Below are 17492 nucleotides of genomic sequence, written 5' to 3' on the forward strand. Positions count from 1 at the left end.
ATTTCTTTGCTGTCACGCCTGATCTTAATTCTTTTAACATTGATAACATTCTGATCACTGAAGCCCTCCAAGAGTTCATCCTCAGTGAGCTCCAGCAAGTCATCGTCTGAGACAACACCGCGGCTTGTGTTCATGGTACGGTGCGGGGTTACTGTTACTTGGGTCTCTCCAAATGACACAAGTTTCGGCAGCTTCTCATACTGCTTCTGGTTTTGGAGCTCCAAAAGGAGATCCCCACTTGACATTCTCGACACCTTATATCCTGTACCGAAAACTTCGGTCAAAGACTTGGATACAAGGAACGGTGAAATGGATCGCACTAGTTTGTCTGGCTTTTCTGAGTGAATCACGTGGAATCGCGGAAAGTTGTGGACTTGTCGTCCGAAAAATTGGAAGAGATCTTTGGTGCGCCCTCGTTTCTGAGGGAGATCAGGAAGTTTGGGAAAAGAAGTTTCCATGAAATATATAAAAATTCGGCAACAGCGCCGACCACCCACCACGGAGCCCAACGAGGGGACGCGGCAGAGCTTGCATGCAAGTCTGCACGACGCCAGCCGTACGCCGCCACTATAACCAAATATGGTGTACCCAAGGTTGGATAGCCACACAGGGTTAACCCTTGCCGCCAAGAAGAAGGAAGTGAATAGAAGAGAGAAGGAGACAGGAAAGGTGGAAAGTAAGGGAAAGACGAAGGTTGTAGGAAGAGAGAGACAGGAAAAGGCGACTGCCGATTTCCCCCGGGTGGGTCAGTTCGGGGGTGCCGTCTACGTGAAGCAGAGGCCAAAGAGGTGTGTTGCCTCCGCCGGGGGGCCTTAAAGGTCCGAACACCCGGCACTGGCTCAACCCCCAGGATCCCCCTTTCCCCGGACATGGCTAAGCCGCGCACGGCTACACGCGGGAGGGTCCAACCCTCGTGTGCTCGGGTACGTGGTGTCGCAACACACCAAACGCATGCTTACGCAGACGCCCCTGCGGGGCGCACAAAGGGAAATAAAACGAAAAATGTAAGGCGTGACCCTAGAGACTGGAAGAAAATTGTTTAGATCACACAGCAAGCACGGGTAGCCGATATTCTACTTGACATTAGGGGGGAAGATTGAGCTGCCCAGGGGATGTATTGCGTGGTGCAGATAACCGCTGGATGAGTACAGTTACAGAATAGATTCCACGGGAAGGGAAGCGCCCCAGTCAAGGATGACCGAAAATTAGGTGGAGGGATTCGCAGGCGCAAGTTGGTATCGCTAACTGGAGATTGCTCAGAAAGACCTTCATCTTGGGGAAATGGACAGTAGAATAGGATGATCATGATGATGACAATGATGTAGCTTGGTGTAATGTATCTCCGCACATTAGGAAACATAGATAATAGCCGAAGCAAGGTAATTTCCAATACTTGATAAAGAAATCTTCCTGGAACACCATTTATTTCCCAAATATTCAACGTCGCACAGGGATTTTTCATAACCTTCCCCGTTGGTTCAATAAATTTCAACTCAGTGGTGCTTATCGTTATGCCAAGGAACGGGCTGAATTCTTCTCACTCCTAAAGCGATCATAACGATCCGCGGCACATGAATACTTAACTGATAGCACCGGCCGCAATCGCCTTACCCAACATAAACTTTGCCTATGCATTCCACCTTACGGTGTCCCTATACATAAACAACAAAAATGAGGTGGCTCATTTAGTTCACCGATAACACCGACCAAGGTTGCTATAACGCATAGAAATACTAATAACGAATGTTAAACTAATACATTAGTAAAGCTCACAAGTAAACAAGCAATATTAAAATTTCCACACATTTCATTTATGTTTTCCCTCATTTCTAGTAAATACACCTTTTCTTTCGCTTAGGGTTCTTGCGTCTCGTTAGAAACGTCAACTCATAACGGCAGTGTGACACTTTTGAAGACTTGCATAAGAATTTTTTTTGCAAAAGCTGCCTTTGTACGAACACATTTATCAAACCTATATTCCACAGTGGTTAACCAATTTTAGCTAATATTGCTCTTGGTTTCTGCTGTAGTTCGGATACGGTTGAGTACCTAATTTGCGCCATTTGGAAAATGAAGTTCTATACGTCCTGGATCGCTTCGAAATGTTAGTAATTTGACAGGCTAAGCTTAGCACAAACGGTGGCATTATGCTTACACCTTCTCTTAGGTGAAGCTTGTGAACTCCGGCGTATGCGTTCGCGTTCTTCTCGGTCGGCGTGGACACGACGAGTATGTTCTGGGTTGCGTTCGGGTAAACGATGTCTTCCTCGGTCTCGTTCGGCGTGAGCGAGGCCGCCATTGCTAGCGCTTGTGCTAGGCGAATTTGACTGACTTTTTTCACGTCGAGGTAGTCTCTCGGGCTCGCTATGATGCGAATGTGGTCTCTCAGTAGCCGGGGGAGCCTTGATGCGGCGACGAGGCGCTTGACTGCGCTCTGCGGGCCGGCCGTGCGGCGGCCACCCTTCGTCTCTGCTCGTTCCTCGTTGCCTCGGTCCTGAATGGTGGGTCCCGGTTTGGCCTTCTTGTTTCTGCCCATGGCTGTCGTCCAGCCTGGGCGATTCGCTTCTTCTCGGCAGATGTCTTCTCCCTCCACGACTATCTCCGTAGCGGGCATGCTGCCGCGCACACGTACGAGCCAGACCTGGGCCTGCTCGCTCCTTACCGCCGACGATAGGCCCAGTCGGGTAGGGCTAGCTGAGCCGCGGCGTGGTCCGAACTAAAAAGTCTCGAAAATTGAACAGTTCACTGACCGGCAAAAATCGGGCATCGGCGTGTTCCTTAGAAGAAACTGCGTCGAATAGTGCACATTTCGTTGCTAGGAATCACAAAAATATGTCCGAAAACGTGTACATTAGCGGTAGCCGAAAATGCCACATCAGCACTGGTCGGCTTCTTGATTCAATGTGGCCGAATACATTGCGGCGCCGGACAACACGTACAAGGGGGCCATCAGAGGAGTGGACGCCAAAATCAGCGAGATCCAGCTTCAGGCCATGATCGTGAACCAAAGAAATCCCAAGGCCTTGGAAGCCAAGCGGATCAAAAACACCTCGACGGTAGCAGTGCTCTTCGACGGCATGAAAGTGCCGAACTATGTCATGTGTGGTGTAAGCCTAATACGCTGCGCACTATACAGGCGGCAGAACGACGTATGCATCGGGTGCGGTGCCTTGGGCCACAGAGTCGACGTGTGTCCAAATCCTGACAAGAGGAGGTGCCGCGGCTGCGGAGTCAACGACCCGGCTGAAGACCAACTGTGCTAGCCCAAGTGCGCCCTCTGCTGGGGCCAGCACCCCACGGCGGACGGCAAGTGCAAGCAACGATACCAAATCCCTTTCGTTGTGTGGCGCAGGAGGCGCCGGCGCAGGAACGCGAAGAAATCGCAGCTACAACGCCAGCCTCAACAGCTGGAGAGTATATTACGCGATTCCAGCGTGGCAAGCGCCTCCAGACGGGGATGTTCGACAGCGCCGACACGACGACAGCGCAGCCGATCGAGAGGCCGCTCCCGCTTCAGGGGGCGCTCCTGCTCCCAAGTGCGCCTTTAAGAGGGGCCGACCAGGGAAGACCGGGCCAAGCCAAAGAGCAGCTGAAACCACAATCAAAGGTAACGCACGTAGCATTGCCAAAGCATAACAAGGAAGACCCTAGAATAGCTCTGCTGGCGGAAGAAAACGCGCGCCTCGAGGCGGAGATTCAGCAAATGAGGGCGGATTTCGAATCGTTTCGGAAACGAGGTTGCACTCCCTAGCTAGTCGAACAACAGCAGCCGCAGGTGCCGCACAGTACGCCGACCCCGCAAGGGGAGCAGTCGGTTCGCTCGGTCAAACGCAGGGCCCCTCCCCTGACGGAGGAGGGAAACCTGGCGGAACCCGAGTCCATCCTCCTGAGAATTCAGCAGTCGATTAGCTCTTTGCAGCTAATGATGCAGCAACTAGCGGAAAGCATGGTAGCGCTCGCGGCAAGAGTGACGCGTATCGAAGCACACATGGCGCCTGCAGGTGCTAAACAAATGCAAAATATCAATCATGGCGAAAAACTCAACCAGAGAGCTGGTTGTGCGGCAGTGGAATCGCGCTAGCTTCAAAAAGCGCAAGGCGCCGCTGCTACAGTTCGTTGCCTCACAGATGGACAAACCGCATGTCATAATCTTACAAGAAACTATGGGTAGCGAGGCGACCCTGCCCCGCTACCGGGTCACCTCGTCGGAATTCTAACAGGGTAAGCGTGGAGTGGGGACCCTCGTCGCGAACAAATGCTCTTTCCAGGGACGAGAATTGAAATTAGGCAACGCGAAAGCGGAGGTGACCGCCATCGAAATCATACCGAACGGTTGGCTGAAAATCAGCGTATTCATAGTGAACGTGTACAGCCCGCCCTCTGACCTCAGTCACTCGTTCGCATCGATAATAACGAAGGCGACTTGAATTGCCAATGGGGCCCCGCTAATAGTGGCGGCAGATTTTAACGTTCCCCACGAAGCCTGGGGTTACGCAAGGCCAATGCCTAAGGGAGAGCGGCTATTGTAGGCAGTCGGTAAGTGCTCGCTAGAGATGGTGACGGACCCTCGCTATCCGACTCGACTAGGCACGTCGGTGGCGTGGGCACGACGACCGACCTGACCTTCGTCAAAAACGTGCGAGGGGCCGAGTGGCGCGACCCGCAGGAGAACCTCGGCAGCGACCACAGCATACTGGCGGTGACGATCCCCATCAGGGCGGCCCCACCGAGAGAATTTAAGGTCACTGACTGGGACGCCTTCCGCAAAATAAGGAAGAAGACACATGCGAATACGCGGACCTAGACAGCCTCTTTAGAAGGCTCAAAGAGGACGTTAGCACCGCGACGAGGGTCATCCAAACTGAACTCAACGTGGAAAGATGGGCGCGATATTGGCACACCTATTAGAAACAAAGAATTCCATCACCAGAAATCATCGAAGCACAGACCAAGGCACAGGTCATGCGGCTGTTGATCACCAGGGCGGGCAGACGCATCCTAGAGAAGCAGGCATAAATGCAGAGGCAGAGTGCAGCGCACTCAAGGTCGCCCTCAGCACGGCGGTCAGGGGCATTTTCAAGGTAGAACTGCTTCCGAAAAACGTCCACCCAAAATTCAACGAGGGGCTCCGAAAGGCGAGGGCCCGAGAACTGCTGAAATCGGCCGCCAACTGGCCGGGACTAGTGGCATTTGTAGACGCGGCTCAGTACGGGCGCAGCCACCGGTACGCGGCCTTCTCGACACGCTCGGATGGGACGATCATTATGCGGCATTGGTCAAGGGGTAACGTCCGAAGTGGCCGAGCAGGTGGCAATAGCCATGGCAATGAGTGCCCCGAACGTCCTTAGTTGTACACAGATTCGCTATCGGCGGCCGTCCTCGGCAATAAGGAAGCCGCGGGTCATCACATCGTCAAATTGTTTCCGGCCCACATGGGGGCAGGCATGCACCCCGAATTTCTCAACGCAAACGAGCTGGCGCACGGCCGCGCGCGGGGACTCACGCACCGCAGCGATCGTGGCGAGCGAAGCGGCGGGGAGGGAGGGGAGCACCGAGACCCGCTGCTCACCTTCAACGAAATAACAACGCACTATCAGCTGTCGAGGAGGACCTTCCCGCTCCTCCACGCTAAGCTCACTAGACCAAAGTTACCAATATTCAGAATGCTTCCGACAGGGTCGTTGCCCTTGAGAGGCAGACTGAGCCTTTGTTCACCAGGAGTAGAGCCACAATGTCCGGATTGTGGCGAATCGTACTGCTCGCTAGCGCACATGCTCTGGCAATGCTCCGCGTTAAGCAAACCATGTTCAGCAAAGAAGATTGGGTGGACGCCTTGCGAAGCGACGACCACCAGACCCAGCTCCGGGCAGTCCAGAGGGCTCACGAAAGGGCGGATGCTCACGGGCTCCCCGTCCCAACGTGGGTGCGACCCGCGACCTCTGCCGACCACTAAACCAAGCGTAGGTGGGGAGGGGTCCCTCAGGACTCAATAAAGTTATTTCCTCCTCCTGCGCCTACACACACTTCCACATGCCCTTTATTTTTGAAGTACATAAAAGTTGTGTGAATCAGTGTTGTCTCTGCACACGGCAAAACTGAATAAATGCCATATAAAACACTCCAGCAGTTGTTAAAGCAAATTTTTATGAAGGCTGTATTTATTCCACATGCGTGTAGCTTCAGACATGAAGGTTTTCATATCATTCCTTTCCTATATGCAAAATTTTCTTCTTCCGCATTTTGTATTTATATTTAAGTAGTGGTCTAAATTTCTAAGACTCTCGTAAAACATGCTAGTATGGCTACCGAGCACTCATGTACTAATTCATTGTAATGCCTTCATTTAACGCCCACTTTCTGAGTTTTGCCTGTGCTTCGCTCGTAACGTGACGTTTATGAAACAAATACCATTGGTATTGTTCACTTTACTAAAATCACTAGAGAAGCCAACTACGAACCTCCATATGGGACTTCAAATTCAGAAAAAATGAGGCTTGGTAATAAACTGTTGCCCCTTTTAATTAGGCTAGGAACGCGAAGTTTAACCACACATAACACATATCATTTGCCTATGTTTCAGAGAATCGGAAAGTGATGCCTTGTATAGTTGTTTTCAGACTCAGTGTAACATTGCAGGTAACAGTACTATGACACACGAGAACACTTCAACAAGTAGCCATCTAGAGATGACAAAATTACCCTATCCATGTGAAGAAATAATCCTTCGTTAGTAACCCTATTTTCTCTACACCATGGAAATATAAACAACGTGCCTCGCGTATGTTATTGAGAAGACTATGAAAACAAAAACAGATGCCTCGCACAACGCATAGAAAATGGGAGGACGCGAGACTTCATATAGTATTTTTACGTACCTAATTGACCCACCTACTTCAAACTTCGGTACACCTTAGCCATAAGGTAGGTGGTTTTTGTTTACATCTGCAGTGTCTGCCGTTCTTCGCCTCCCCAAGGAAGCGGGAAAACTTTCTAAGCATTTATTTCAACGCCATTAAACGACCGAAACGAAGGCTATGCCATTTTGTTTTAACCGTATCTGACACAGGCACCCAAATCTTCGCATTCATATCGCTCATGACACTCTCCGCATAACAGTCACAACAGTATGTTTTACTAAACGTAGTGAGCTTTAGGAACATTCATAATAAAAAAATTTCGGTAGGTATATGCCCAAATACTTTGAAATTTGTGACGCCACGCCACTATAACTGCACATACGTAGGGGCACGAAAATGAAATTAGGAAGACTTGCCCTTGATTCTAGCCGGTAATAAAGAATTGTTTCAAATGAAACCGATGCTGAGAGTACTCAGAATTTCTTCAACGCTCACTTAGCGTTGCTCTTTTGTGACCCTTGAAGCGCGACTTACAAACCCGTTTCCTCTGCAGGATGAAGAGCCATTAGAATGATCACGGTTGTACTGCTACAATTTCTAATCCTATAGCACACCTTTAATTCTGCCGAAAACGTGTGTGCGCGACTTCTTTTGGTACCCATATTTTGTCAACGCATTTCATGACCATTTGACCTGCACTTCTTTCTTTTTATTAGCAAGTCAAATATCAGCTACAACATAATGCTTTGTGATTCAAAAAGAGTATGTAGTGTCGCGTTCTGCTTATTTAGTGCTGACATCAAAGTCAAAATGTTTGACTTACCGCTGTTACGGGGGCGTATTATTCCACAGTTGCTGTCAACATATAGAATATCGTAATCTCCCTGAATAAGTGTTTGAAGTTGTCCTGTCCCTGTGAAGATAAGGTAATGATAATTGGAACATTTCCGGAGCAGTAGTAGATTCGTTGAGTATTGTTATATGCTCTAATGTCAATGATATACAAGATTGCACTCTCACAATTACCGCAAAGTGTAATACAGCAGCAGCAATATATTGATTACCTTTACCGTGCTATGAAACACTCAATTCTTCTAAAATGATGCCGCATAGCATCCCATTTTGAGCGAAAACTGAGATCAAAACAATTGTTGAGTAATCTATAAAAAAACGAGAAATGTCGACCAGCATGTAACATGTATGTAACACACTGGTTTCCCAACATCAAACTTCGCACATTGCCCACACCCAAGCGCGCGTACTAAGCCTCCGTGCGGCAGGACGAGCCTTGTAACAGTCCAATGTCCAAGAGTTCCGGGACACTCTATTCACCTTTAATGAATTCGCAAGAGATTTCTATCTAGAGATGAATATTTCTTTCACCACATAAAAGGCTCAGAAGACCTCAAGCTATAACCCTTAGAATGTTTCAGACTACTTCATATCCTAGTGTGACTTTCATGCAGTGTTTATTCCCGGACGTTTTTACCCTACAGTGCCTGCAGGGCGACGTGCTAGAACACGTGCTCTGGCGGTGTCACTCGTTAGGAGAAGATAAGGACATCACTGGACAGAAGTGCAACTCGGCCATCAAGAGCGCGGCATGCCATCGTCAGGTTTGGGCTGTCCAGAGAGGCTGCGATGCGGCGGTTAGGTTAGGCCTAACTGTCCCCACGTAGGAGCGGTCGGCGGTGTCGCCCTAAGAGGCGGCGCTTCTCAGGATCCTTTTAATGAAGTTCTTCGTATCCGTAACCCGGTCCTTGGGCTTGAACGCAGGGCCAATGCCTTTTTGGCGTGGTCGCTCTGTCGTCTAATATAACCAAGAGGCTAGCAGATTGCAGCCTGCATCCAAAATATTACAGAACTCGAAGTACAGAAATACAGAAAAAGGCAAATCAGTTCGGCGGAAGTCGTGAAAGTGGTGAAAGTTTCACGAAAGGGGCAATGATCATCCATCTGATTGTACAATGAAGCTTCCCGTGCTACCTTCAGTGGATGACATTTTCCTGTTATAAACGCTTACTTTTATGAACGCGTTTCCGGAGGACTGATTTTGGGCTATTGCGAAGAACCACTGTCCAATGAAAACATGCTGGTGGCTCTATCCGATCAGTAAGGAGAATGCGATCCACGAGCCCCGTACTGATTTTCAGGTTCTATTGGCGGCTTGCAGGTTTGGATCTCCGGTGGCCATTTTAGGATAGCATGGCAGCTTCTCTCAGGAAGGGTAGAAGTAGCGAAAATGTGGTATATTATGTTACGATGTTAAGCTGTTGTGTTTTGATGCGGCTCTCGATCAACAGGCTGATCTCTTCTGTTCTGAAGAAGTCTGGGGTGTCACTCCTGCTCTATCCTCGACAGAGATTTATGAATTGGGGATAAGTTGTGCCTTTAAGAAATATAATATCAGCACCCAAAATTCGACAGCTTGGTTAAGTTGTCTTTCATGCGCCTGCCGAATACAACTTCCAATTGTAGCAGATTTCGATGGGGGTGATGCATAAACACTAATGTTCGTGTATTTAAGCACACGCGGAAGTAATTCAGGCGGTGACAAAATGATTCTCAGCCCTCCGCGGGATTCAGCGTGGATCCCAGTCCATGTGTTCCTGTCGGTTGCTATACGAATGTTAATTTTTTACTCTGTTATTCTGCATAAACAATCCTTTAGGAATCGCCGGCAAAAGTTGGCTGAAGGTATTTATTTGTTTATTCATAATACCTTATAGGCCCGGAAAAGGCATTGGGTAAGGGTGACTTCACAAAATGTAACAAGTTTTTGACAGCGACAGTTATATATATATATATATATATATATATATATATATATATATATATATATATATATATATATATATATATATATATATATATATAATTTAGTGACATTACCAAGACAACACCATAAGTAATGCAGAACAAGTGCACGGCAGATCAAACTCCCAAGGTAATAAACTGCCACATAAGCAAACAGGGCTGCAAAAACGTATATTTCCAAGCAGCATTCAGTTATAGAAATAATAAAAAACAAGCGCATTGATAAAGGTTGCACAAAACAAACGTCTACGTTAGCAGTCGGTGCAAAAATGCTTGGCAAACTTTGTTTACAACTTCTACTACCAAGATTACATATGGAATAATGATTTATTATACAATGTGGTATGCCGACTTTGAGACCATTTCTGTACAGATGTGCAGAAGAGACCGCATAGAAAGTTTTAATTTACAAGTTACTGTATCTCTCAGATGAACCAAGTGAATATACTATCTCGTGTTAATGGTCATATTGTTGGCGTGACACATCCTCTAAGCCAAATCCGTTTATTTTAACTATATTTGCCATTTGCTCAACCGCAGTGGAGCCATAGTGACATATTCGCATTTGAAAATAAAAATAATAAAAATACCATAAGATTGCCGCCCAGGCAATGAAACTCCCTCGTCGAAGAGAAAGATAGTGACTCGAATACAACTCGAACCCGCAATGCAATACTTCTTAAGCACAAGAAAACAGAAAAAGAGCCATATTAAAGCTTGCGATACGTTTATTAGAAAGCAATTTGTTTTGCTGGAACGCCGAGGTTCCCGATTTTTATTATGCACAACATGAGAAACAAACAAAGGCACCAAGGAAAACATAGGGGAAATTACTTGTACTTACTAACTGAATTAACGAAATGATAAGTTAATGGCAATGCAAGCGGATGAAAAAGCAACTTGCCGAAAGCAGGGGTCAATCATACGTCTTCATTTTAAGGGTGCGATTGTCTTGGCATTACGCGTGCGATGCTCATTACGTGTACGATGCTCATTACGTGTGCGATGCTCATTACGCGTGCGATTTGGCTTAGAGTTGCTTTTTCATCCAGTTTCATTGTCATTTATTTATCATTTCGTTAATTCACTTATTAAGTACAAGTAATTTCTCCGATGTTTTCCTTAGTGTATTTGTTGGCTTCTCATGTTATGTCTTGTTGGGTCAGTTGTAGGTACCGAGTAGCTGTCTCCGGTGGAAATCGCATGGCGAGCCTCGCCCTGATGGCGGTAATGCAGCGAGAAAAGAGCGCAGCGTTCCCTGATATTGCCGCAGAGAGCTCTTCACATGCACATTGCGTAGGCTCTTGCGAACTACCCTTCCGATAGCCTCATTGCATCTTCAATTGGGACCCCGAATTTGGGGCCCCAAGAAGCGTTGCACTGGTTGCTCCTAGGTTCGAAGGAGCATCAGTGTTTTAGATTTGGTTAGAAGAGCAGCGTTGAGCTGCGCTTGCGGGACGCCGCAGTGGTGAAAATAGAAGATGCGTGAAAGCGAAAAAAAAACATAAGATTTTATTTTAAAGGGGAACATAACAGGATTCCATATTTAAGAAACAAGAACATTGGAATAAAGTTTGTAATAAGAATATTGACTGTTTTTATTTGTATGACTTCTTTATGCCCTTTCTAAGCAGGGGGCGGGGGGTAGAAGGACGCCAACTCGACCTCAGCTAGCGTCTTTCGTTGCGTAGCGCCTCTTGCCTCTGAATATGCCAAAATGGTTCGTCACACGGCATGTTTGAAGTGTAAGCAATCGCTGTTTGTCGATTTCAGTTGGAGGTGAAAGGCGACCGCGCATATGAAGCTCTGTGGCGAGTGATGCTTGGTGCCATAATTTGACTGAGCACTCCGAGCTCGGGACGGCTTTGGGTGCCTGCGCCAGGGACCCTCAGTGGCTTCTGTAACCACACTATAATTCGAGTTTAGGGTTTTTGGGTTGGACCCTAACGCGACCCGCATCGTAACGAACGCACACACATAACCTACAGATGTGATAGCCTCAGCCTGTAATTTGAATATCGAGTGAACATAATTCTGTCACGCGGAAACTCAAGCACAAGCACTCTTTCCGGCGTTTCTGCCATTCATAGAGCTGCGCGCCCGGTTCTTTCCAACGCCATCCAAATGGTGCTCGCTTCCGCGTATCCGCGGCTCAGGCAACAGGCCACGTTTCTACCAGAAAACTTATCTTCGTGAATAGCCTTTGCCCCCAGTGTTTGCCGCTAAACATTGCAGTTACGTAAGCTGCACTTGCCGGGAAGCGTGAGAAGCACTCAGGGATCTTTGAATGCTATCACGTCACACTCGCAAAGGCGAAGCTGAAGTGTTATCCAATTTCTTGCTGATGCATTTCACTTTCAGAAATTCTAAATTAGTTGAGTAACGCCTCTGCACTACACTGAAGGCCTGCATGGTTTGGTATGCGTGGTTCTGAATGTTTTTTGGCTCTGAAGAGAGTCGGCGCTTGACGCCAGATGCCAACGCCGGATTTTCTGCTACACGGGAACCTTAATGCTTTCGCGATAAAACGCCCCGGTTAACTTTTCCTGAAAATTCTCTAAAAGCGTTTTAATCTCTATGTTCCGACCCACCACTCCCCGAAGTCTCCCACAATAAACCAGTTTTCTTACTTGGCTTCGTTGAAGGGTGCTACTGTACTTGGGAAATGCGGTTCAGCCGTTACTTCCAAGACATAGTTACAGTGTTTCGCAGGTGTGTAGCACCTTCAAAGAAGAGGGTTTAGTAATACCGTCCTCTGTCCCTCCGTAAACTTTTGTTGCAGCTTCCCGTGTACACAGTATGTAGTTCGGTGTAATACGCCGGTTCTAAAGCAGACACATATAGTAAGTTTTAAAGTGCTTCTCGTACATACACTTACGTCCTAAATAACTGTTTGTTAAGCAGGCAGAAAAATGAAGCATTTATGGTATCCGTCCCCTTTCCAAATACTGCTGACTTCCGACCACGTGTATAATATATGAGATAAACCTTTTTGTTATAAGTACTGAAATTCTTGGCTAAGCGCAGGTTTATAGGGCACCTTGTGCTAAGTTCAAGAAAGAAGCCAATTTGATAATTTATTTAGGTGGACGTAGAGTTCTGCATTCGAATTGAGCTGTGGTTGCAGACGTGATCGCGCGATGCATTCCCTCGGAACAAGATGCAAGCCTGTTTCATTTGGATTCAATCTGGGAGCTAGTAGTGTGAGCCGCACTTGTTCAAGTCATGGAAGTACTGCGCTTCGCTTGTTGGCTTGACGAAGCTAACAAATGAAGGCGTAAGGTGCAGCCTCAGGTGGGCTTTAGTGTGATGTGGTCCGTCAAGCTGTTTCGTCAGATGGGCGAGTTAGAAGGCTAATTGTAATTTTCATCATCTCAATGATTTATATTGTGATAGCACCCTTGCATAACTTACAATACAATATCGTGCGTATAAAGTGTTCAAGCTCAAGCGCTCCGGATCTATCCAGGCCTGCCTCAGAGTGCATCAACAGCGGCTACGATAGCAATGGCTAGAGACCACTTTGTGAAGATCCACATTGAAATTGAAGTGTTAAGTACCCATATAAGGCATCTGAACAGGACTCCTCGTCACCACTCAGCCAAACAATTACCGCGCATGATGAATCATTGCCAACTTGTTTTACTCCGGCTGCGAGACCTTCGGTTCCTGCAAGGTGCCTCGCTCAGCCAAAAATCAATCTGACAATACCTGGCATCACGAAAAAAGCTGATCTATCATCACCAGCCCTTACATAGCTCACGCTACTATTTCTGTACGAGCAATACCGTGATTCTATACATATCTACACTGATGAATCTTCCTTGCCAAACAGCTCAGCGGCGGCAATCGTGATACCAGCGACAGTCACAACAATCAAATTTAAGACGACTCACGCGACAATGTCGACGGCAGCAGAGCTGGCAGCAATCTTTAGCGCCCTTCACTTCATTGGCAATGAACAGCCACACAAGTAGACGATATTCTGTGATTATAAGGCGGCACTGCAGTCTGTACTGTCACCTTTACGACGTGGACCGCACGAACAGCTAATATTTCACATTAGAGAGACGTTACACAATATAAGTGATGCAGGCCATAATATAACTTTCCAATGGCTTCCAAGTCACTGCGGGATTATCGGCAATGAACGGGCCGATCAAGCTGCCCGCTCAGCCCATACTGAGGAGCACCACGTACCAATTCCACTTTCCAGAAGTGACGCAGCACGTAGGCTCCGCCTGCTTGCTCGCCAGTACATCATGTCACAATGGAATGCCCCTCTTTTAAGAAATACGTGACTGTACTCATTAGATGCAACATTATCTTCGAGCGCCATCACAGCTTCGCCGTGGAGACGCCACGCTTTTGCATCGACTGTGGTTGGGCGTTGCCTTTACAAAAGCCTATGCGTTGCGCATAAGGATGACCGACACCCCAACCCGCTGCCATGAAGGATCAATTGGCCATATTTTGTGCGCCTGCCCGCAGTACGGTCCACACAGGGAATGCCTTCGCCACGAACTTGACCAACTGGACGACCAACCGCTATCCGAAAAAAGAATTCTACAGCATAAAAGGGAGCTAACGTCACAGAAGAAGGCCGTGAAAGCGCTATTGCGCTTTTTGTGATCTACCGGCCTTTGCGAACGCCTTCAGCTGGAGTGCCTTTTGTGTGCGTGTCTCCATGTTTGCGTGTTTCTTTTTTTCTAATTGTAGCGTTTTCCTCTCTGTCATCTTTCTAACCCCTATCCTCAATACCCAGTGTAGGGTAGCAAACCGGAGACTCATATCCAGTTAACCTACCTGCCTTTCCTCTTCATTCTCTCTCTCTGCAGCCTCTCGACTGGTGTCAGTGACCGATTGTAGGCGTCGAGTGATGGACTACCGCTGGTGTTCACAGAGAGAGTACCTTCTTCCCTCCCGCTCCTTTCTCTTTTTGAATCACTTAAACCCCTTCGCACATGTAGCATAGCAAACCTGACGTGAGTTTGTTTCACCTTCCTACCCTTCCTTCCTTCTTTTCGCGATCCTCTGCAGCTCTTCCTTTACGACAGAACTCACCATTTACCATAGGGCGTTGATGCTGCTGAGGGGGCCCCTGACCCAACGTGAAATGACGTGGCACTTACATCCCTGTTGTACGGCCTCGCACGCTGCTAGAGTGTTTTCTCCTTTGTCGTCACCTCTGTTCGAAATTCCGCTACAGTGCGAATTCGAACCAGGCAGGCGAAGAGCTTATGTTTCACACGGGGTAGAGGGCGCCGAAATTTCTTGTCCTTGGCCATGTTTGGGTCGGCTCGGTAGAAGAGGTGGAACATCACTTCAGTGTACATGATCGCACCTTCGTTGTTTCGTCGCCTGAAGAGCAGCTTCTGTCCTCTCTCTGCGGTCTGTGCTCGAGTACGTAGCTAGCAGCTCTCATCGGAAGTCCTCCCACGATGACAACAACCCTTGATGGCCTTGGCTCGAAGTTTTCGAGCCAGTCCTCGGCTTCCTTGAGTGCGTTTCCGTGAAAGGATTCTGGTGCCCGGGATAAGTCTACGACAACGGGAGGTGGTGTCATCAGAGCAGCCATTGCACCGGCGCCTAGGTCGACTGCCGCCGCTGCCCTAGGTGAAACTGCGAGAGCACCAAACTCGGGCGTTCATTCCGTTGGCTCCAAACTTCAGTGATCTGGGCTACCTCCTGACCAGCGGGGCCTTGGAATGATACCCCGTACCTCTATCAGAATTCTAACCAACAGTTACGACACCCATTTTTAAGAAAATTATTTTATTCTGGGCGCACATGTGCCTGTGAACTCAAGAGACAACACGTTAACAAAAATGTCACCCGAGCTTCGCTTCTTCCAACGTTGTCCTCTTCTTAGTCACCTCCTGTCGCGTGCCAGTTATGTGGTTCTCGAGCAGGAGCCGCCGGTATGTCAGCCCGTGGGCACGTAGTGTGGTGGCACACACGGCTCTGCCTTGTTTTGCGGCGCCGCGCTGGACGTTTGTAGTGTGACAGCTCTTTGGAACACCGGCCGCGGTGGATGTCTTTCGTTGACAAAAAGCTGGCGGCAGTATACTTCTTACGGTGAATGCGCTATGTTTACGACTATGGCCTTTGGTTCGCTGTCAAACTTTGCGTAGTACTGTATGTTCACAGAGCTCTCCTTTGTTTGTTGTAAGGTCATTCTTGTGAAATATTTTGAGACAGCTCCTATATGTAGGTATGGTACAGAACATTATCTTTAGGCATATACTGGCGAGAATTGGGACGAATGCCATAGTTTCTCAGGCCATTCAATTTCAACACTTATGTAAATATATATCGGGCCCAATTGTTTGTGCATTTCTGTAGTGACTTATCAAACATGCCAAATAATAGTTACCACAGTTCAAAATTTCTACACCAATGTATCTCGCATAAAGGTGCAAGGTAATTAAAATGTTGCACGAATCCTTACCTTGAACTTCAACACTGAGTATAGTGCTGCCTTCCCTGCTATTCATCTTAAGAAAAACTTCTGCTTCACTGAAAAGGAGGAATACAGCATGAACTATATCAACTGTGCAATAACAAAAGAAATCGAACTTTTGTTATAACATTTGTCATAAATAACCTTTGTTGTTAGTTTGCAGGGAACCATCTGGTGCTATTTCCTAAAATTGAGATGGAGCCTGAATTCACATTAACCTTTCGCCGAATAGTCCAAAATCAAGGGTTGATGTGTTTTACCCTTTTGCATTTGTACACACAGAAGACGTTATTCTGGAAACAGAAGTTTTCCTTAAACAAGCATGGATATTTTATTTAGTTGCATTTGGTGTTCCTCTAATGGACAGAGGAAATTGGGGAACATTAATATATTATAGCACCACACCAGTCAGAGAATGTGCTTATACACTGCATTTTAAAAATTATGCCCTTAACAGAAATGTGCACGGGAGGCATAAAAAGAACTGGTTCCGTATAATTTTTCAGTATACGTACTGTTGCTTCCGATGGTCCGGCTTTGGCTGAAAATAAACAAGAATTACAATTATATATATTTTTAAACTCGCAGTGAAAGATATGGGCTGTGACCTGTTCTCGCCAACTGAACGCGACAAGATAATTGCTAGGAAAGGAGTTATCTGTTATGTTACCGTGAATCTCACACACGCCACGACATGCACACAAAAATCGAGAGCTCTTTTGCCGCCTGGTTTCACGTAATTCGAATTGAGTTTTAGTAATGCATCGCAAAGGACAACCAAAACACTCTCGATCTAAGATCATATAACATTCTTGGTGGACATTAGCTTGAAATTAGATGAGAGTCTTGAATTTTCAACTCTTTTGTTTAGTTTGACGTAATAGTTCTGCGGAAACCCGCAAGGTGGAGGGAAGAAATTATTAAAGGGAAAATCAGACATCCACCCGTTAGTAGCAATTGCTACGAAGGAAACCTATACGGGTTCCTCGAAAGTTAAGCCTTGAAGCTGAAGAAAAATTCGTCCTGGTCGGGGACTCGAACTCGGGACCACCGCCTTTCCGGGGCAGCCGCTCTACCATCTGAGCTAACTAGGCGTCCAGCAGATGGGAGGGCGAAATCGAATTTGTCAACACCTCGGAGCAAAGGCAAGATTGACATAATAGTCCGACGGAAAGCCGCAAGTTGAGAAGTAATTAATAAAGGAAAAATCAGACATATACCCGTTGGTAGCAATTGCTACAAAGGAAACCCATACGGGTTCCTCGAAAGTTAAGTAAAAATTCGTCCTGGCCCGTGACACGAACCCGGGACCACCGCCTTACCCGGTCAGCCGCTCTACCATCTGAGCTTTTCTC

The 17492-nt window shown here is 47.3% G+C and overlaps 1 protein-coding gene across 3 annotated transcripts in view; it reads right to left on the reverse strand.

The window, feature by feature from the left end:
- LOC142586934 (uncharacterized) overlaps positions 1-17492 on the reverse strand; it is a 96960-nt gene that overhangs the window by 24913 nt on the left and 54555 nt on the right. For all 3 annotated transcript variants that reach the window (XM_075697809.1, XM_075697811.1, XM_075697810.1), the window contains 3 exons: positions 16653-16678; positions 16126-16193; positions 7681-7770 (listed from right to left, as the gene is read on the reverse strand). In XM_075697809.1, coding sequence (XP_075553924.1) covers positions 7681-7770; positions 16126-16193; positions 16653-16678 — 184 coding nt within the window. The remainder of the gene's footprint in view (positions 1-7680; positions 7771-16125; positions 16194-16652; positions 16679-17492) is intronic.

Source organism: Dermacentor variabilis, chromosome 7, assembly GCF_050947875.1.
Source record: "Dermacentor variabilis isolate Ectoservices chromosome 7, ASM5094787v1, whole genome shotgun sequence".
In the NCBI taxonomy this organism is placed as follows: domain Eukaryota; kingdom Metazoa; phylum Arthropoda; class Arachnida; order Ixodida; family Ixodidae; genus Dermacentor; species Dermacentor variabilis.